General features: G+C 36.3%; 3 protein-coding genes across 3 annotated transcripts; all 3 read left to right on the top strand.

The window, feature by feature from the left end:
- Positions 1-3,553: 3,553 nt before the first annotated feature.
- On the top strand, positions 3,554-9,318 carry LOC138329391 (uncharacterized). Its single transcript, XM_069276345.1, has 5 exons — positions 3,554-3,731; positions 4,912-5,382; positions 6,313-6,483; positions 7,690-8,040; positions 8,333-9,318. The coding sequence occupies exons 2-5, from the start codon at positions 4,921-4,923 to the stop codon at positions 8,870-8,872; spliced, it is 1,524 nt and encodes a 507-aa protein (XP_069132446.1). The 5' UTR covers positions 3,554-3,731; positions 4,912-4,920; the 3' UTR covers positions 8,873-9,318.
- A 3,117-nt stretch (positions 9,319-12,435) lies between these two features.
- LOC138329389 (tripartite motif-containing protein 2-like) lies at positions 12,436-16,289 on the top strand. The gene has a single exon (XM_069276343.1). The coding sequence runs from the start codon at positions 12,436-12,438 to the stop codon at positions 14,437-14,439; it is 2,004 nt and encodes a 667-aa protein (XP_069132444.1). The 3' UTR covers positions 14,440-16,289.
- Positions 16,290-18,026: 1,737 nt separating this feature from the next.
- LOC138329387 (tripartite motif-containing protein 3-like) lies at positions 18,027-21,787 on the top strand. The gene is made up of 2 exons (XM_069276340.1): positions 18,027-18,538; positions 19,585-21,787. The coding sequence occupies exon 2, from the start codon at positions 19,629-19,631 to the stop codon at positions 21,645-21,647; it is 2,019 nt and encodes a 672-aa protein (XP_069132441.1). The 5' UTR covers positions 18,027-18,538; positions 19,585-19,628; the 3' UTR covers positions 21,648-21,787.
- The last annotated feature ends 516 nt before the right edge of the window (positions 21,788-22,303 follow it).

Genomic DNA, 22,303 nt, shown 5'->3' with positions numbered 1-22,303 from the left:
TTGTTCTATCGTAAATTCCCTCGTTGACTTGGCGAGGCACCGCTGTTGCTCCTCTGATCTTGAATGTCCGTTTTTAAATGGTCATAACAACACCTATATCCAATAACTACATGGAACAAACACTCAATTATGGGGCACCGATATGTTAAAACTATCGTACGTCCGCCCCAATACCTACTCAATCACTTCCACCACAACTCCTTCTTCTATGACCGAATAAGAAACAAACTTCACAGGGACGAACGCTCAACTTAAAGGCCAAACACGAGGTAGTGTCAATGAAAACCTAGATCAAAAGAAAGAATATAATTCAGCCAAACATCGTCGTACGCTTATACATTGAATGGCACAAAATTTAGTTGAATGTTGTAGATACAAGAACCATAATGGACGCGTTATTGCTACTTCTGATACCTTTTTAGCCCACCATCATTAGATGGTGGGCTATTCAAATCGTCTTTCGTCCGTGGTCCGTCGTCCGTCCGTCCGTCCTTCCGTCCGTCCGTCCGTCCGTTAACAATACTTGTTACCACTATTTCTCAGAAAGTACTGAAGGGATCTTTCTCAAATTTCATATGTAGGTTCCCCTAGGGCCCTAGTTAAGCATATTGCATTTTGGGACCGATCGTTCAACAAGATGGCCGACAGGCGGCCATCTTGGATTTTGATAGTTAAAGTTTGTTACCGCTATTTCTCAAAAAGTGCTGAAAGGATGTTTCTCAAATTTCATATACAGGTTCCCCTAGGACCCTAGTTGTGCATATTGCATTTTGGCTCCGATCGGTCAACAAGATGGCCGACAGGCGGCCATCTTGGATTTTGATAGTTAAAGTTTGTTACCGCTATATCTCAAAAAGTACTGACGGGATCTTTCTCAAATTTCATATGTAGGTTCCCCTAGGGCCCTAGTTGTGCATATTGCATTTTGGGACCGATCGGTCAACAAGATGGCCGACAGGCAGCCATCTTGGATTTTGATAGTTAAAGTTTGTTACTGCTATTTCTTAAAAAGTACTGAAGGGATCTTTCTCAAATTTCATATGTAGATTCCCCTAGAGCCCTAGTTGTGCATATTGCATTTTGGGACTGATCGGTCAACAAGATGGCCGACAGGCAGCCATCTTGGATTTTGATAGTTAAAGTTTGTTACCGCTATTACTCAAAAAGTACTGAAAGGATCTTTCTCAAACTTCATATATAGGTTCTTCTAGGGCCCTAGTTGTGCATATTGCATTTTGGAACCGATCGAGCAACAAGATGGCCGACAGGCGGCCATCTTGGATTTTGATAGTTAAAGTTTGTTACCGCAATTTCTCAAAAAGTGCTTTCGGGATCTTTCTCAAATTTCATATACAGGTTCCCCTAGGACCCTAGTTGTGCATATTGCATTTTGGCTCCGATCGGTCAACAAGATGGCCGACAGGCAGCCATCTTGGATTTTGATAGTTAAAGTTTGTTACCGCTATTACTCAAAAAGTACTGAAAGGATCTTTCTCAAACTTCATATATAGGTTCTTCTAGGGCCCTAGTTGTGCATATTGCATTTTGGGACCGATCGAGCAACAAGATGGCCGACAGGCGGCCATCTTGGATTTTGATAGTTAAAGTTTGTTACCGCAATTTCTCAAAAAGTGCTGAAGGGATCTTTCTCAAATTTCATATACAGGTTCCCCTAGGACCCTAGTTGTGCATATTGCATTTTGGGACCGATCGGTCAACAAGATGGCCGCCTGTCGGCCATCTTGGATTTTGATAGTTAAAGTTTGTTACCGCTATTTCTCAAAAAGTACTGAAGGGATCTTTCTCAAATTTCATATGTAGGTTCCCCTAGGGCCCTAGTTGTGCATATTGCATTTTGGGACCGATCGGTCAACAAGATGGCCGACAGGCAGCCATCTTGGATTTTGATAGTTAAAGTTTGTTACTGCTATTTCTTAAAAAGTACTGAAGGGATCTTTCTCAAATTTCATATGTAGATTCCCCTAGAGCCCTAGTTGTGCATATTGCATTTTGGGACTGATCGGTCAACAAGATGGCCGACAGGCAGCCATCTTGGATTTTGATAGTTAAAGTTTGTTACCGCTATTACTCAAAAAGTACTGAAAGGATCTTTCTCAAACTTCATATATAGGTTCTTCTAGGGCCCTAGTTGTGCATATTGCATTTTGGGACCGATCGAGCAACAAGATGGCCGACAGGCGGCCATCTTGGATTTTGATAGTTAAAGTTTGTTACCGCAATTTCTCAAAAAGTGCTGAAGGGATCTTTCTCAAATTTCATATACAGGTTCCCCTAGGACCCTAGTTGTGCATATTGCATTTTAGGACCGATCGGTGAACAAGATGGCCGACAGGTGGCCATCTTGGATTTTGATAGTTAAAGTTTGTTACAGCTATTACTCAAAAAGTACTGAAGGGGTCTTTCTCAAATTTCGTATATAGGTTCTTCTAGGGCCCTAGTTGTGCATATTGCATTTTGGGACCGATCGTTCAACAAGATGGCCAACAGGCGGCCATCTTGGATTTTGATAGTTAAAGATTGTTACCGCTATTTCTCAAAAAGTACTAAAGGTATCGTTCACAAATTTCATATGAAGGTTCCCCAAGGACCCTAGTTGTGCATATTGTTATTTGTGACCGATCGGTAAACAAGATGGCCGACCGACGGCCATCTTGGATTTTGATTGTTTAAGTTTGTTACCGCTATTTCTCAGAAAGTACTGAAGGGATCTCTCTCAAATTTTATGTGTAGGTTCCCCTTGTACCATAGTTGTGCATAGTACCTTTTAGGACTGATGCATAATGCCTTTCGGGACTGATCGGTAAACAAGATAGCCAACCGGCCGCCATCTTAGATTTCATTGTTGAAGTTTGTTACCACTATTTCTTAGAAAGTACTATAGCGATCTGTCTCAAATTTTATATGTCGTGTGTTTGAAAAAGTTTGAAAAGCAGGGAAAAGATCCCTCTTTCCATTGTCAGACATAGATCATTCTTTGGTGAGCGCCAAGATCCCTCTGGGATCTCTTGTTCATTGATTTGTTTTATAAATTCTCTTTAAAATTTCGCGACAAGATAATTTTGTGATCTCCTCCATGGAACTTATTTAATGGAAATTTAAAGAAATTGTCACGCACATGTCAATATGTACCCAACTATGTTCAGTCTTTCCGATTTATTCGCGTTTATTTTAAGTTCGAATCAATTTGAATACAGCGAAATTCAATCTGCCGCAGATTAAAATAACATGTGATTTGGGTCCGGTTGTTCACATAGTTAATGGAACTTTGATTTCTCTTTATATTTCGATCTCTTTATAAAATCAGCAAGAAGGTTAAGAATGGAGTCTTTAAGAATCTTGCAAAATTTTATAAAATTCGTAATGCCATAAATTATTTTATTTTGATTTGAAAATTGTTAAACTGTGATAAGCCTAATCACCTTTTGAATACCTGGACCCTGATAATTATCACCAGTAACGCCTACAAATGATAAGTCAAACTACTAGGCTATATCACTCGGTATCCCTCTTCCATCTACCTGTATTTTATTTACATATTTTTCATAACAAGACAAGACTTGCTTACGGTGTATGAGTTAGTGTATATCTAGGGCACACATAGCCGGTAGTATTTATCAATACCCGTGTCTGCTGATACCACATGAATGTGACACATAAGCCTTAACATACACGTACACTATCAACCGACAACACTAACCAACTTACCCAAGGTAGGTCAGAATAAATACTGGTCATACTTAACCATAAATTGTCATTATACTAAACCGGTTATTTTATGTATTTGTGGATATCTCGTATAAAGTATAATATATGCTTACAGTGCAAAAAATCTCCTTCCGGGATATTAGAATGTAATGTAATTTGCCTTAATACTTACAGTAGTTTATAGTGTCATGTTTTCACGTGACTTGGACAAATTTCATAATTTTTATTCCAGAAGGTTTTACATGTAACATGGATAATTATACTGATTAATGCATTGCAGCCATAAGACATTTCATTGGTATTGACAAGTTACCGTGGCGTTGTTGTAAGATATTGTAGCTATACCGAATCGATCGATTTGGGCCCACCTGATAATAGAAAGGAAATCAGGCGCCTTGCTCAATATAAATACTAAGACCCCAAATAGTCTGAATAACTTTCATTTCTATTGATGAATATACATTTTTTATTTAATTCTAACAAAAGAATCTTGCAGAAATCATGCGTTTCAATCCAGTTCAAACTGGCAAATAAATTGTTTGTTTAGGTTGTCGCAATTTGTTGAAATCTAAATATTAATAGAAGGAAGATGCCGACATCCAACGAGCCTCGCTTTGAAGGTATATAAATAGCGTGATTTTCCTCTGTGAACAAGTCAACATTATATTGATGGGTTAACGGCACAAGCATTCGTATCATTATGGAAGTTCTGTAAACCAACTTATATTCGCTATGACTTAGCTTCGCGATTTCTTACCACTTCAATTCGAGTTATTTTCTCGATGTACAATTTAAGGCTATATTGCACTTTTAGTCAGGAGTTTTTCTCGACTATTTTCGCGAATTCTATAATATCACTCGAAATCTCAAAATCTCATGCGGATATAATTCGATTTACAATAGTAATAGTAATTTGTATAAAGCAAACCGAATTCTTTTTTTGTTTAAAGTATTTTCTGGAATGTATATTATAAATGTTCATATGTTTGCGGTAAATATTTATCTACGCTCTTCTTGTCGTGCTATTTGCACTATAGTAATTAATTCGCTAATTGCATTTTCTTTAGTAACGTTGATAAAACAATTATTACAAAGACGCGAATTTATCTCTTTTATAAAATAGATCACGCTTTTGAATGTAATTGCGCCAAAAAACACGTTTACATTTAGTTTGTTGGTTGACAGATTTAGAACATGGCCACAGGGACAGTATCCCTTCCTCCCGGAGGACTTATGGAGATCGTCTTCTCCTTTGATACCACTGGTTCCATGTCCTCCATATTTGATGAGCTGCAGGGAAGATTACAGGACATGATACAGCGCCTTCAGTCGGACATTCCTGGAATCAGAATTGGCGTGATAGCGCATGGCGATTATTGCGACAAAGACGTGTTCTACTTGACCCGTGAGCTGGACCTCTGTACAGATGTCGTGGAGCTATGTAACTTCGTGAAAGATACAGAGGGTACCGGTGGCGGGGACGAGGATGAATGTTACGAGTTGATCCTAAGGATGGTCAGGGAGAACTTCTCTTGGACGCCAAAGTCACAGAAAATACTCGTAATGATTGGAGACGCTAACCCGCACGAGCCCGATTACGAGATGAACGTAGATAACATAGACTGGCGAGAGGAAGTCAGTCTCCTCCGTAAAAGTGTATGTGCAGTTATTCTTTTCTCGTAGACGTGGATTTATTTCTTGTCTCCTTTCAATGCTTTCAAACAACTGAAATTTCAAAAAATATTTATTGACAAGAGTCTGTCCTCACCTCCGAAAGAAAAAAAAACCGACAGCTTTTTTCCATATAGGACTTAGTGCAGGATTTTTTTCGAGATGCAATTAATTATTTTTAATATTTTTATATTGAAGTAAAATTAGAACCTCAAAATATTCAGTGGTGGTAATGGTGTAAATAAAGTAACTTTTGTAACTGAAGAAAAAAAACCATGTTCCTTTGCTCGTGTTTTTGTTAGAGAAAAACTACCATTTGTCAGCGGTGAAGCATCTTTAATAAATCATGATAAAATAACAACGTATTTCTCTTTCGCACAAGGGCTCTCACACAATTTTATCATATTTAATGTACAGTTATAATATATATAATGTATTATATATATTATATATAATGTACAGTTACTTACATCACTCTTATTTGATATCACATGTATTCAGGATTTTCACTTCATTTACTTCTTGACAAACATAATTGATGGGTCAAATGTAAATTATATACCGTGTGGAATGATTAAAAAAAAAAAAAAAAAAACTTCGATAAAGATACAAAAAATATCACATTATTTGCACTGTCTAATTGCCTCAAGTGTATTTTGTTAGTTGGTAGTGCATTTTTGTTTCATGTTTTGATCTAGTATCTTATTAGTTTATTACCAATACGGTACTGGTATTGCTTTTAACTGCTGTATTAGTTTTCAAGGAGAAAACACATCATGGGAGGCATTGTATTAATTCATTCTACGTTTTCAAATTAGATATATCCATTGCATACTGAGGTTCCAAACGGACTGACGAGATCAATTCTATTAAGATATGACGAGACCTTGATGTGAACCTCATGTTTCTTTGTAGGGAGTGAAGATATACGGAGTACAGGCGTTTGATCACGAAGGAGCGGGTGACTTCTACAAGACAATGGCTGTCAATACAGACGGCCACTACCTCAAGCTCGGAGAATTCTCAAACATCTGTGATTTCCTAATGGCGATTTGCTACCGTGAAAGGGATGAAGACCTTTTCTTTGTACGTATATATATATGTGGATATATTGTAATTTTAATTGTCATTTTCTTGTCATCGTTTGTTATTGTTAAAGATGCTCCGCCGCCGACAGAGCATAAATGATATTCATCATTTGAACAATAATTGATGTTTAATCGTGTATATATATGCCTAATTAACACAAAAACTAACATAAAATAATTTGTTTTGCCTTTGGTGCATGCGCAATCATTACTCCATTCTATATAAGATATAGTGCCACGGAATTTTTTCGGGATGCAATTAATTATTTTTCATATTTTTAACTTGAAGTAAAATTAGAAGCTCAAACTTTTCAATGGTGGTAATGGTGTAAAGTAAGTAACTTTTTTAACTGAAGAAAAATACAAAATCGTCTGCTCCTGTTTTTGATGGTGTAAAAATACCATTTGTCAGCGGTAGAGCATCTTTAAAAGACCGTGAACGTAAGTGATGCAATGGGAGTATTTGGTATTGTTAATAGTCCTTTTCTTGTTATCATGATTAGTGACACATATCTTTTCTTTGTACGTTTATATATCTGCGGGTATTTGGAATTGTTAAGATGTCTATTAAAGTAGGATGTCGACGTCACCAGACACAAAGAATACACTGTATTTGAAACGTGTAAAATGCATAGAAATAGCCTAGTTTACAAAACAGACAAAATGTTATTTATTGCTCTTTATGGAATTAATCGCTTAAAATACTGTAACAGTTTAATAATGTATGAGTGAAAATATTAAAAGAAGACAGGAAAATACGTGAAGTTATGTTACATGAAAAGTATGTTGTATATATGCATTATTATCTGTGTTTCTAGTATTACTATATTTTTGATTCTTACCTTGTCTAATTAGCTGAATATCAAAAACGTATCGAAGGCAAAGAGAGCGGAGAATTTAATAACTCATGTCGATATATAAAATATCCTAGGCTGAAAATTAATTGTTTATAAGGATGTGTTGGTTTGTAAAAGATACCACTCACTACTTGTTTTCAACAATTATCATTTTCTTTGAATGCAAATTATTCGAACACATTGGGTATGTTGTACAGTGCAAAGTTAGTGTTTTATTTCCGATTTTTATCCTAAACTGTCCAACTTACCTAAAGTTCAGGTAAACATATATTTGTACGTGATAGCATGAAAAGAGGTTACTAAGAATACCGTTAATACCGACAAGGTATATATGAATTTGTTTCCAGGGATACGAAGCCGAAGTGCGCTCGAGGCTTGGACCGAAAGGGGTGAATAGAGAATTGGAGGGCCTTTTTGGTACTCTGCGAAGAAATGAGTCCGGGTCAAGTTACATCAGTACGGCATCATTAAAACCAGTGCTGTCTATATTCAAAGATACTGTTCCTAAAATACCGAAAAAGGCAAGGTCTGCTACTAAAGTACCGAAAAAAGTGAAGCCGACTCCTAAAGTACCTAAAACGACGAAATATTCACAAAAACAAGTGCCAAGAAACCGTCAAAACAAACCAACTGCTAAAGCTGTGAAAAGAAAGACCGCATCAACCACGAAACAAAGGCCAGCTGTAAAACGAAGCAGGGTATTGTCTTTTATATTATTTAGAATAAATCAAACTATAACACAGTACAAACAAATGGGTAGCTTTTCAAAGTATGCAAGTCCATATTTCTTGACATCTGATTGAAATAAGTTTAATTAGAATATATTGAGACAAGGGAAATCGATAAACGATAATTTCCTATCAAAACGCGAATTTGAATAAGATATGAAAAGCTCTTCTAGATTCGTCACTATGAATATTACGGCACATATAACATTAACATAATAATCATAATTTAACGGTTATATTTTTTTTCAATTTCTATTTGTAGAGAAATACAAAGCCTAGAGGAGATGCACAACAAATACATCGAGAGAAAGTAGCACGCTCTGCATTCACATGCAACAACTTTGATTGGTCAACATGGCGTCTTGCGTATACTCCACTGGATGATTTTAAATTGAGCTCAAAACGAGGTTTTGTGACAAAATTTAACGGTAAATGTTTGAAGCGTAGACAATTATTCTCTAACCAATCACGGAAGTCTTCTTTGTATGAGATTGCCGTGCAGACAAAGATTCGGGGAAAGCGTCACGTGGTGTATTCAAGTGTTGTTCCAGGAAAGGGTAAAAATGGCGACTGGGAATGTGATCTTCTCCATGGAGGTAGGAAACGTCTTTTGGACCAGATTAGGTCTGTTGTTGAGAATGGATGTAAGGTTTTTGTGCGGCGCGCATTCGTATCAAAACGACACAAGTCGAAACTTGACACGTTACATAAACGTTACAGCTACGCATGGAGCCTACAGAATATCACAAGGAAACCTCGATATGTTGTTCGAGATCATATTGCTATTTCTGGCAATCTTTGATAAAACATATTTCAATGTTTTCAACCAAATGAATTGAACACTAGTTTGAACAGCTCATTAAAAATTCTTGTCTTCTCCTTGTTATAGCAAGTGTTTTAGTTTTGAAGAACTGTTCGATATTATTAGGAATCACATTTGTTTGTGTTTGAGTGTTTTAATTACATATATATTATATAGTGAAAAAATTCGGACCATCCAAAAAGTTCGATACTGCGGGCAATTCGATTAATCGAAGTTCGAATCATCGAGGTTTGACTGTATTTAAAAAAGAAAAAGAAAAAAAACATGTTTCATTTATAATGATTATTTATTTATTTAAATAATGTGTTTTCATAAAAACTATAGAATTGCAATACTTGGTAAAATGGACATTGTGTGTTAGATGAATGTGTAGTTTAAAAAGTAAAACATACAGAGAATGAATAAAAGTAACTTATTTGATATTACGTCTGATTTCTCTCATACTCCGGTTTTATCTAACAGGGTTGCGGAAAGGTGTCTTGATTGTGACGTCACTACTTTGACTCATCTTAAGCGGTAAAAGATTGATATTAATAAATAAATATTTCTGTGAATGCAATACACTAACTTAGTATGCATATAGACTGCATATAAATTATAATCAGAGGAGTATCCAGTGTCAGGCCTGTGTAGCCCAGATCGTTGAGTCGTCGTAATGTTAGCAGAAGGTACTCCATGGGGATACCTTAGTCCCTTGGTGGACCATCTATTTGCCACCCATTTAATTCATCATACACGAATTCAAAATGTATTGTTTTTCACAATTCAGTACTATGAATTTGTTTAAATACGTGCATCTTCACATGAATACCATGGCCGCTTCTATGACCTATGTCGTAGTTTGGCTTCTGATATCATCGTGTCATGGTGTGTCGTCTGTCGTAAATCTTTTAATCCAAAGATTCGTGTATACGTCTTGTGTCAAACTTGTCCATTAAAACAGCTTCTTCTGAAAAGAATGATGCCAGTAGATTTGTTATTGGGATATATCATGCTAGTCTACCAAGATTGTTTAAAGGAATGTCACCAGAGTAAAAATAGGTCTCGTTCAATGATGAAAAGACTAATATACATTATAAACAAGCAGAAATGACCTTCATTAACTGTCATTGAGAGAAATAAGCTAAATTTAAATCACTTCTACATATTATCAAAGGGGTGAAGTGATGCCCGTTGTATTATATTCATTCTTTGATGGAAGGCATTAATGTGTTTTCAAGTAAATGACCTTTACCTATATTCAAGGTCGTAGGATAAGCTTAAATCCTTAAAACATTGAAAACAAGTATTTCCCAATATCAAAGAGTCCTAGAATAACGGACTTTGATATTTGATCTGCAGCAAGCTAGAATAACGGACTTTGATATTTGATCTGCAGCAAGCTAGAATAACGGACTTTGATATTTGATCTGCAGCAAGCTAGAATAACGGACTACATAGTTTGTTAAACTGAATGACATTGGCGTCATTCATAGTGTACGGGTATATATGTTAGCTGATTTAAAAACAGCATGATAACAAAAATTAATAGAACCATTGTGGACAGATTTTATACAATCTGTAAATATAAATACTCTCAATAGCAAAGATTAACAGATCTGCTGCAATAATATGATCACCAGGTTACAGATGAGCGATTCCAGTATTCATCTTCTTCCTCAACTATTGCTCTGCTTCAGATTGGTATACTGGTTTGTAGCCTAGCCTTCAATTTAGGCGTTTCAATGTCATTACGTGTTCAGTACTGGCTGTCATGACAGGCTAGCCACATAACGCAGCACAATTTCACGGTAAATCTTGTACGGGGTGTCTAATTACACAATAGTAGACACATCAGGCAAAATTCCGCGGTATATAAACAGTGAGTGCAAATGATGTTAAAAATGTCCCGATTGGTGTGAAATGTTATTACATTATAACTATTAACATGACAGACTAGATTTTGGTCGAGTATCACTAATTTTCCTATAGCCTGTACGTTTTACAGTTATACCTTCGATGTTCCCCTTCTCCACCATACCGCAACCCTCATATAGGCCTATTATGTCAGCTCATTGTGATCACGTGGGTACTCTATAAAGGTTAATTTACTTACACATGTATTTATGAGCCAGTCCATAATATTATTTAACGCTGAGAGTAATTATTACATTATGATTGGCAGACAGAGACTAGTTGATATGGGGGTATAATAACACTCATTCCGCATACTCACTTCCCAAAATGCACCGAATGAAAACACCCTGACTGTACTTTCGATATCCATATATCTAATGTGATATTTTAATTCCGATTCTAAAATTATACAAATAATGTTTTGTGCAATTTTGCTATTTCTTATAAAAGTTTTTTGTTTGTTAGATAAAATCAGTTTTCTCTTGAAAAGTACAAAGTACTTCCATTATTACAAATCAATCCGGAATGGGTATATTTATTTCCGCTTTGTATCTTATTTGTCATTCGACGACCAAGCCTAACAACGCAGGTAAGAAATGTAGATTAAGAATGTGATTTTGAGTTGGCGATCAGGAAACGCGAACCTGTTAGTGTTTATCATACATCAATACGTTTTGTTCATTTTCTTTCTTGTGCTTTAGAATATAAAGTATATTAAAGATATCAAATACACTTGTTTAATACTTGAAGCTGGTCAACCGCGTTCCACCCCCCCAAAAATAAAATCATTAGTAAAGTGATATGCATGCATAGGAATGAGTTTATACTGTACTCACTTCAGTGGACACTTTTAACCAACTGTGTTTAATATATAGAAATTAATCAACTATACAGATTAGATAAAAAAGAAAACAAAACCGAAAGTGTTAAAGGATTCAATGTATATCAATGCTTGCCTTGGAGGCTAAGATGTTTTTTTAATGAAACGCATGAAAATATTAAGGAATTATGACATGGATGGTTAATAAAATAAATAAATTAGTTTAAAACCAGCTACAGTTATTACTTACTTGCTCTTACACATGCATATCGACAATTGGCATGGTCCATCCCTAATTCTATGTTTGTCTCACTCTGTGTTTTTTAAAGGATATACGAATAAATAATTAAATTACAACTAGCCAATAAAACACGTGCTGAATTACCAACATGCATATGAAACCAATACTTCAAAATAGAATATATACATATATATACATTAAGTACATTTGTATACATAATGGCATAAGGGAGATAATCCATATTATTTGACTTACATGTACTGTATATTGTTTTGTCAATAGAAGCGTTATATCACAAATGTGATGAAGCAATCGAAAGAACATACAGAAAATACATTATCACGATCTAATTAAAGATTTCTAGAAAATATTTATTGAGATCTCTTTATAAGTCCTAAATAGCTGTATGTATAATCGCTATTTTTGCAAAGGTGCATAATAGTATTAAACATTCCTTTTAATCCATATTTTACTTTTCGAGATATATTGTATATACATACTGCTGTATGCATCTTTTACACATTGATCTTTTCATCATATTTATAGGCATGATCTGATAGTTTCCTGGATCTTCCGTTGGTAATAATGGCGGAAGGTGGAGGTGCAGACAACCAGATAGCGGTCAAAGGAGATCGTTCAGGACAGAACATAGATATCGACCCCCGACTGATCGAGTGCCCCATCTGTCTTGAACAACTCCGACACCCGAAATCACTGCCTTGTCTCCACACATTCTGTGAAGAATGTTTGAATATCTACATTGCACAGGAGGCGGATAAACTCGCCACTTCTTTTCCTTGTCCACTTTGTCGGTTAGAAACAGTTCCGATGGATCCAAAGGAGAAGAAAGAAAATTGGGCTAAGCAGTTTCCTACCAACAACTTTATAATTGAAGTGTCCAAAGAGTGTCCTCCAGAATCGAAGCGACATGGATGTGACCCCTGCAAACTAAAAAAAATATCAGAACGTGTTGAAGCGAAAGTATGGTGGAAAGAATCCAATCGTTTTCTATGTGGTAATTGTCTTAAACATCTCAAAGGCTTCATAGGTAGCGATCTTACTCTGGTAGATGTAACATCAGGACAAAGGCTCCTTCCGAAAACTACCTCGGCTTGCACCTACTGTCCGAAACACAATAAAGAGATGGACCTGTTTTGTGAGGACCATCAGTCAGTCTGCTGTGCTACGTGTGTAGCTGTCGCCCACAGACGATGTGAAGAAGTAACGACGCTGTCCGAATATGGAGACAAAATCCGAAGTAGCACTGAATTACAGGACATGCGCTCTGGTCTTCAACAAGTCGCAGCAGACATGAAGTCCTTCACTGAATATATAAAAAACAAAACAAATCATTTGGGAGATGAAAAAGATGCCGTTCTGCAAGAGATGACAGATTTTCGTAAGCGATTTGAGGCACGTCTGGATAGGTTACAACGGGACATCACTAACGAAGTTGTCACTACCTACAAGGAAGAGAAACATAAACTTGATGACATGTTACACAAGTGTGAGCGGATGTACAACGGAATCAAAAGAACACAGGCTTTGTCGGAGAATGAAGTCATTAAAAATGATGACATGCAGATGGTGTCAGTTCTTCAGCGAGGAACAATGGAAGTAAAATCTTGCAAAGACATCATGCAACACACAGCCAAGTCATTGATCACCGTTAAAATGGACCTCGACTTGGATGATGAATTCCGTATGGCAGAGGAAGCATTGATACACGGAAGAATAAATATTACCAAGACAAAGAGTAAAATTCCATTAAAATATCTGTCCATAAGACCACTCTCAATTGCAGAAGTGAAAAAAGTCGGAAAACTGTGCATAAAGACTGCTTCCGATCAACACCGATGTCATGCAACAGGATTATTATACTTACCTGACGCAGACATCATAGTAGTGGACGGTGGCAACAACAAAGTGAAAATATTCAAGGAATCTGGTGAGTTAGTCGATGAACTTCGTCTGGAAACGAACCCTTGGGATTTGTGTTTGATAGACAAAACTACCTTGGCTGTCACCATGCAAAGCAAACAACTGATAAAAATAATCAGATTGAAATCTTCGAAGCTGCACATGGACCCAGACTCTGAAATCAAGACTGGAAAGCCGTGTAACGGAATGACATACAATGGTGGTCAGTATATTCTAACAGCAGCACTATCACAAGAAGTATACAGTTTGGAGAAACACGGATCCAAAGTTCAGATTCTATCAAAGTTGACCTCTTACCCTTACTATGTTGCTTATGATCAGACCAGTGATGATGCTGTATTTAGTTTATACACTTCCAAAGAAGATGATACAGTGGTGTACCGACTTTCATCTGACGGGACAACCACAGAGATGGCAAAAGTAGGACTTCTGAAGAACGGAAACGGAGTGGACGTTGACGAGGAAGGAAACGTGTATGTTTGTGGAAGAGCTTCCAACAACGTTGTTCAGATATCGCGAAACGGAAGAGTTCGAGAATTATTGAAATCAAAAGAACCGCTGACACTATCTTTCTGTGCTAATAGATTTATCCTATCGAATGCGGCTACCAATACTAGCAATTATATCACAATATACGAATCGTTCTGAAGCTTGCGTGTAGCACAATGGTTTTTCTCAAACTATTTTAAAATGTAACCAACCCACTAATAACAAGCAAGCCAATCTTCAATTTAATGTACATCAAAGGAAAAAACTACCTGCGACACAAAATTCACTGGATATAACGACAGTGAAAACAACCCCTGAAATATGCAGGATGAGCTTGACTGACAGATGTTCGTAGTCAGATACTCCTAATTGGAATGTTGTAAAATTCAGGTGTCGAATTCCTATTTTAGGTCATCTGAGTCAACATAATTCGTTCGTCGTCGTGCGCCCTGTCGAATGCTGCTGGCAATACTAGCTATGATATATCAATTATGGACATTTGTTGAGGTCTTGATGGTGTTATATCGTCCGCGTAGAGGGCGTAGCCCGAGGTCATTATTTTAAATGCTACAAGGGTAATATAACACCATATGTACCGAAACAAAGGTCCTAAATTTTATATTAGGTACATTTATATCGTTTCTTTAACAAATGTAAAAAAAAATCTCTAATGTGTATATTAATTACAAGAACAGCATTTGTAAATAACCCCACCCTGCAGAATGCAGCGATTGGGCAATGAAGTTCGCAAAAGAATATTGAATCGGAATTTCTAAAAATGGAAACACCGAGTCAATATGCTATATATTGAAAGTCACGTGACCATGTATTAACCGATGAAAATAGTGGAAAATCAGAGCATATCTAACATAGCACAATTTGCGAATTATCCTGAAACATGAGTGCAGTATAATGTTTACTCAAATGTAACCACTTATGGCTTGCTAGTCAATCTGGACATATCTATTCCCTCTTTTTATATTATAGAATTACTTCCATTGCGGGTAGATATTCATCGTGACGTCATTGATTTGTGAGCGAAACTCACGCCGTTTTCTCTGAAAAGTATAACGTTAGCTAAAAAACACGTGACGACATAATCAATACTACCCAAAAGGACAGATAATAATTTTGTAATATGCAAATACAGAATAAATGTTTGCATGCCTTGTGCGTTCTGATTAATGATATAGTCACAATGATCGGCCGATATCTGATGATAGATGTAATCGCGAGTAAACCGCTGGTATTGGGTATTTTTTCGATATCGGATAACACCGGTCAAAAAGTCACACATCATTTACATAAAAAGAAGGCCGCGCGGTAATCGCACAGCGTCTGTTTTCAAAGAATATTTTGGGGGCTGACGAGGCAGTGAATACCGATCAAGCATCTAATGCTAATCGACCTCACCGGACATCGAAAACATAAGCCAACGGTATTACATTTTAACTTCTTTAACCTATAGAAAATTAGGATACATTAGTTATATTAGTTTTACACAGTTGGTAATACTTTAAAAATAGAGAATACATGTATGGTTAGTACATTACAATACAGGGTTTATTTTGGTGTGAGACTTAGGAAAGCCGAGATGAGAAAGTTTTTACGAAATATCACTAATTTAAACATGTCTAAAACCTTAACAAGTTCTTGGTGCACTTGATGAACTTGGTGAGGTCAAGTAAGTTGAATTTATCACTTCATGAACTTTGATTTGAATTTTGTGTATTGTTGTGGCTAGCAAAAAGTGTTGTCGGCGGCCAAATTGTATTGTTTAACCCTTTACCAATATAACGCCAAAACATAGTAATAAATATAAATGACGTGCTCTGTGCCTGTTAGTCTTATATTCAATGAACAAGGATGCAGATGACTTATAAATCCTTGTCGATGTCACGTTAATGCACGTTTTTGCATGTGTTTATCATCTATGTTATTATTACATTTTTCACATTATAATATTTACATTTTCACTTCGCTCCGCCTCAATGAAACTTGTAAACTCCGATCACTTCATTTCCCAATGAAGATGCTTGGTCACGCGCTGATCTCTGACCTGGCGAATCATTTTTTGTCTGCCCATGAATACTGTTTGCCATGCATGGTGACCTATTTTTACATTACATCCACGTTTAGAGGTCACGGAGTTGCGACAGTGTACCAAACTAAGTTTTGTTGATTAAGAATATTTATTTCTGTATATAAATGTTGATTTTAATTGATTTACACATAACAATAATAATAATAGCACAATATTCAATGAAGAATTATGTTCACTTCATTTGAACGAGATTAACTTTCTTCATCGGACAATGCAAGCAACAAAATTGACAACCAATCCTTAAGTGACTTTCAGTTTAGCGTTACTTCGGCCAGGCGTCCTCCATTAAGTGTCCTCAAGGACGCCAAATATTAAGTGAAGAAGATTATATTTTTCTTACACAGGCATTATTTCTTCACGTGGAATTCACGTGAACTGGAGCAAAACAGTGAATTTCACGTGAAAGGGCCTTCGCGTGAAATTGCATTCACGTGAAGAAATATTGCTTGTTTATAGTAAATGAAAATCTGACATTACACATTAATAAAGTAAGTAAATAATAGCATAATGAAGACTATGTTGTCATAAATTTACAGTTCAGTGAACATTTTAAATGTCTGTATATATGACAAAAGCATACTTTCGTTAATAAGGACCAATTGATGGTCAAATCATTCTAACATTTACAGTGTACCCATAAGCACAAAAAGACATGTATATGAACGTTGTACTTAGCAGTGCTGAATTGTTATCATATGATCGTGTTTATCACAAGTTTCAGCATATAATTATATATATATATATTTATATGATCTGTTCTAGACAAGTACACTGTGTTGAATGCTGTACGCGGAGGACCACGCTATAGTAGATATTATTTAATACTAGTCTAGACGGGATTTCATCACGCAAGTAGTTTATATAAACTGTTTCAGTTTTCTGGCAAACACAAAAGGTATAAAAACAATATTTTCACAAATTCGACTCCGACGTTATTGAAGGAATTATTGGAATTATTTGTTTGCTTACTGTCATGAAAACAGCAATTTTTACCATCTTTAAAGATGCTCCACCGCTGACAATTGGTATTTTTTCATTATCAAAAACAAGAGCAGACGATATAGCATTTTTCTTCAGTTACAAAAGTTACTTACTTTACACCATTACCACCATTGAAAAGTTTGAGCTTCTAATTTTACTTTAAGTTAGAAATATAAAAAATAATTAATTGCATCCCGAAAAAAATCCGTGACATTATATCCTATATGGAATGAAGTACTGATTGCGCATGGACCATAGGCAAAATAAATTATTTTATAATATTTTCTGTGTTAATTAGACATATATATACATGATTAAACACCATTTTTTGTTCAAATGATGAATGTCATTTATGCTCTGTCGGCGGTGGAGCAACTTTAAAAAAATGCGACAGAATGCCACTTTGAAAACATTTCTGTTTGTAAATGCAGTTTACTTATGTATGAAGAAAGAATATATTATCATTTCGTATATCGTAAATTGGGATGTTTTTGCGTCGGGAAAGTTTGGCGTTTTGGTATCAAAATAGAGTGGTTAAATGGTACATTTAAATTTGGCGTTAAAATTAAAAAAAATGTTTTTGCAAATTTCTGCGTTATTAATGAATGATTGCATTTTTTTTCTGCCATTCACACCGTATATTTGCCATCTTTTAAAACTGCAAGCATAGCATTTGGAAATATTTTCTGTTTAAAAATGTAGTTTCCAAAAAAATACATAAGCAACGAAGAAAATTATAATTCCGTATCCCGAATGTTTTAAATGAATTAAGAGAAAAAGGATAAAAAACACAGACAGGTCCGAGTTTTGTTATTTCTAAATACGGCAACGTTAAACACAAACAGACATATCTGTACAGATCAGTCTGCCATAGGACTATTCTAAATAATGGGGTCTACAGATCGTTGACAGTAAATGACGTCTAAATTTAGATTCTCGTCATAAGTTTCGCGTACTTTCGATTCCCATACATCAACTATTGCACTATTCCCATAAACAAAACTCATTCAAATATTAATATTTTCGTTCAAATGATGTTAAGTTGTAACATAAATTAAGATTTTACGTATATATACCGATATTATATACATACAATTGTAAAGATCCGGAATGGGTATTTCCGCTTTGTATTTTAATTTACATTCGAAGAACTGACCTGGGACAAAAGCTCAGGTAAGAATGTGATTGTACTTTTCTGAAGTATACTGGTAGAAATATGAGAAGTTACCGTTAAACATATTACTTACGGGTTTTTTTATTGCTGTAATCAGGAATCAGCTAATTAATACGCTAATTGTCTATTTGAAAACTCCATGGTAAAGTCCTTTGACACCGCCTACTCATTACCATTTACATAGTGTATCGACCATGTTAGTCCGAATGATTCTGACTATCTATCCGCTTTTTATATACTGACGTGGGCGGATGTCAGTATATAAAAAGCGGATAGATAGTCGGAATCATTCGGACTACGACCATGTAAGCTTCTCCTGATTTTGATCAGTTAAGATGAACTGAATAATGTGTGATAACACAGATGAATTACGAATTCATTGATTGATTAAAATCATTTAATGTTAATCTAGGTTCACATTTAGTATTGACAAAGAAATCGTATCGATAATGTATTGGTCATAGTTACCATTGTTTCTACTTTCGTTTTTAGTTGAATAGCATAAGGGGGGCAACTCTTGCGCTTAATATATATTAAACATTATGTTTCATAATTAGTAATTACAAATATCGATGAGATAACCTTTCCATGTCTGACACTTTGCATTTACATCTAAACTTTGACTTAAATTTTAGACTTCAATATATATTGAACTTATATAGATTAATGATTACTTATTCATAAATTGTTTTTGAATTGTTATTAAATTTGTTCCTAGTGTCTACTAATTGTATACCAACTCTGTTTTGGTTTTTCCTAGAGCACACAAAATTGAGCGACAATTTTAGAGAATGATCTTCAGAGAAATTTCAAGTCATTTAAGTTCACCATAATAGTAAGATACAATAATCCAATTAATTTATGTGATTTGTAATTTTAAGTCTGTCCTATTGCCATGTATTGCAAAAAAAATACAGTTGCCTTTGAAACTGTACGACCTTATTATGTGTGCCATGTTGCATAGTATCTTACCTTACATGAGTACACTTAACACATTCAAATTCTTTTGTGGGGCTCACTAATCTATTCATAAATCTTTCTGTAGGGCTGGGGTGATTGTGTACTAAGACCTGTGTGAGAGAAAGTAAAATGGCTGAGGGAGGAGAAGTAGAAACCCAGACAACTATCGCGGGAGATCAAACAGAAAAGAGTATAGATATCGACCCCCGACTGATCCAGTGCCCCATCTGTCTTGAACAACTCCGACACCCGAAATCATTGCCTTGTCTCCACACATTTTGTAAGGAATGTCTAAATATCTACATTACACAAGAGGCCGATAAATTCGCCACTTTATTTCCTTGTCCAGTTTGTCGGTCAGAAACAGTTCCGGTTGATTCGAAGGAGAAGAAAGAAAATTGGGCCAAACAGTTCCCTACCAACAACTTTATTATTGAGGTCTCCAAAACGAATCCCCCAAAGTACCAGCAACACGAATGCGATCCATGCAAGAAAAGGAACGTAGTGAATGTTGCAGCAACAGTTTGGTGGAAAGAGTACAATCGCTTTCTTTGTGATACATGCCTCCATAAAGTCCAGAACGCTATAGATGATGACCTAACACTTATTGAAGTGAAATCAGGACAGAAATTCATCCCGCCTATAGCAACAACGTCGATATACAACTACTGTCCGAAACATAAGAAAGAGATGGACTTGTTCTGTGAGGACCATCAGTCAGTCTGCTGTTCAACATGTATAGCAGTCACCCACAGACGATGTGAAGAAGTCACGACGCTGTCTGAGCACGGGGACAAAGTCCGTAGTAGCAATCAATTACAGGACATGCGCTCTGGTCTTCAAAACGTTGCGGCAGACATGGAGTCTCTCATTGAATTGATAAAGACTCAAACAAAACATTTGGGTGACGGAAAAGATGATGTTCTGAAACTGATGACTGATTTACGTAAGCGAATTGATGCACGTCTAGATAAGTTACAACGGGACATCACTGACGAAGTCGTCACTACCTACAAGGAAGAGAAACAGAAACGTGATGACATGTTACACAAGTGTGAGCGGATGTCAAAGGGAATCCGGACAACACAGGCTTTGTCTGAGAGCAACTTCATGGATACAGACGACATGCAGATGGTGTCAGTTCTTCAGCGAGGAAATATGGAAATAAAATCATGCAAAGAAATTATTACGCAGATATCCAAATCATTGACAAATGTAGAAATGAGTCTAGACTGTGATGATAAACTCCTGGTGGATGAGGAAGCGTTGATTCTGGGAAGAGTCAAAGTTGTTCGATCACTGGCTGAAGTTCCAATTAAACTGCCGGAGAAGCAACTGCATTCCGCGAATGTAAAAGAGGTGGCGAAATTGTGTATAAAGACTGCTACTGATGTAAATAGATGTCAGGCAACAGGATTGGTATATCTACCCAACGGACACATTATATTGACTGATAAAAACAACAAAAAAGTAAAATTGTTCAAGGAAAACGGGGAATTAGTCGATGAGCTGACACTAAAGGGAAAACCGTGGGATCTGTGTATGGTCGACAATAACACAGTGGCCGTTGCTATGCTAAACAAAAACCTGATATCAATGATCAGGATGTCATCTTCAAAGCTGTCGATAATACCGGGCGGAGATATAGAAGCAGGAAAACAATGCGATGGTATAACGTATAAGGACGGTCAGTTTATGGTATCAACAGGATATTCATCTAATAGAGATATATACAGTGTGATGGAAGGGCAGGAAGTTAATGTTTTACATACACCTTCAGCCAAGCCTTACTACCTTGTGTATGACCCCACTACCAGTGATGTCATAGTGAGTTTACATACTGACACAGAAGGTGATACTGTGCTGTACCGACTGTCATCTGACGGGACAACCACAGAGATGGCAAAAGTAGGACTTCTGAAGAACGGAAACGGAGTGGACATTGACGAGGAAGGAAACGTGTATGTTTGTGGAAGAGCTTCCAACAACGTTGTTCAAATATCGTGTGACGGGAAAATCGTGCGGGAACTGGTAACATCAGAAAGCGTAAAAGAACCGTTCACAATATCTGTGTCCGACCACAGGTTTGTGTTATCAAGTGATGCTTCTGACATTAGCAACTACATCACAATACATGAGTTATACTGATAGGTAAATATTTCATTCTATACAAGCAAATACTTATATATAGATATATATTGATCGCCCACAGACGATGTGAAGAAGTAACGACGCTGTCCGAATATGGAGACAAAATCCGAAGTAGCACTGAATTACAGGACATGCGCTCTGGTCTTCAACAAGTCGCAGCAGACATGAAGTCTTTCACTGAATATATAAAAAACAAAACAAATCATTTGGAAGATGAAAAAGATGCCGTTCTGCAAGAGATGACAGATTTACGTAAGCGATTTGAGGCACGTCTGGATAAGTTACAACGGGACATCACTAACGAAGTCGTCACTACCTACAAGGAAGAGAAACAGACACTTGATGACATGTTACACAAGTGTGAGCGGATGTACAACGGAATCAAAAGAACACAGGCTTTGTCGGAGAATGAAGTCATTAAAATGATGACATGCAGATGATGTCAGTTCTTCAGCGAGGAACAATGGAACTAAAATCTTGCAAAGACATCATGCCAAGTCATTGATCACCATAAAAATGGACCTCGACTTGAATGATGAATTCCGTATGGCAGAGGAAGCATTGATACACGGAAGAATAAATATAACCAAGACAAAGAGTAAATTTCAATTAAAATATTTGTCCATCAGACCACTCTCAATTGCAGAAGTGAA

This window comes from Argopecten irradians, chromosome 8 (assembly GCF_041381155.1).
Source record: "Argopecten irradians isolate NY chromosome 8, Ai_NY, whole genome shotgun sequence".
Taxonomy (NCBI): Eukaryota; Metazoa; Mollusca; class Bivalvia; order Pectinida; family Pectinidae; genus Argopecten; species Argopecten irradians.
This window is presented reverse-complemented; position numbering and strand designations above follow the sequence as displayed.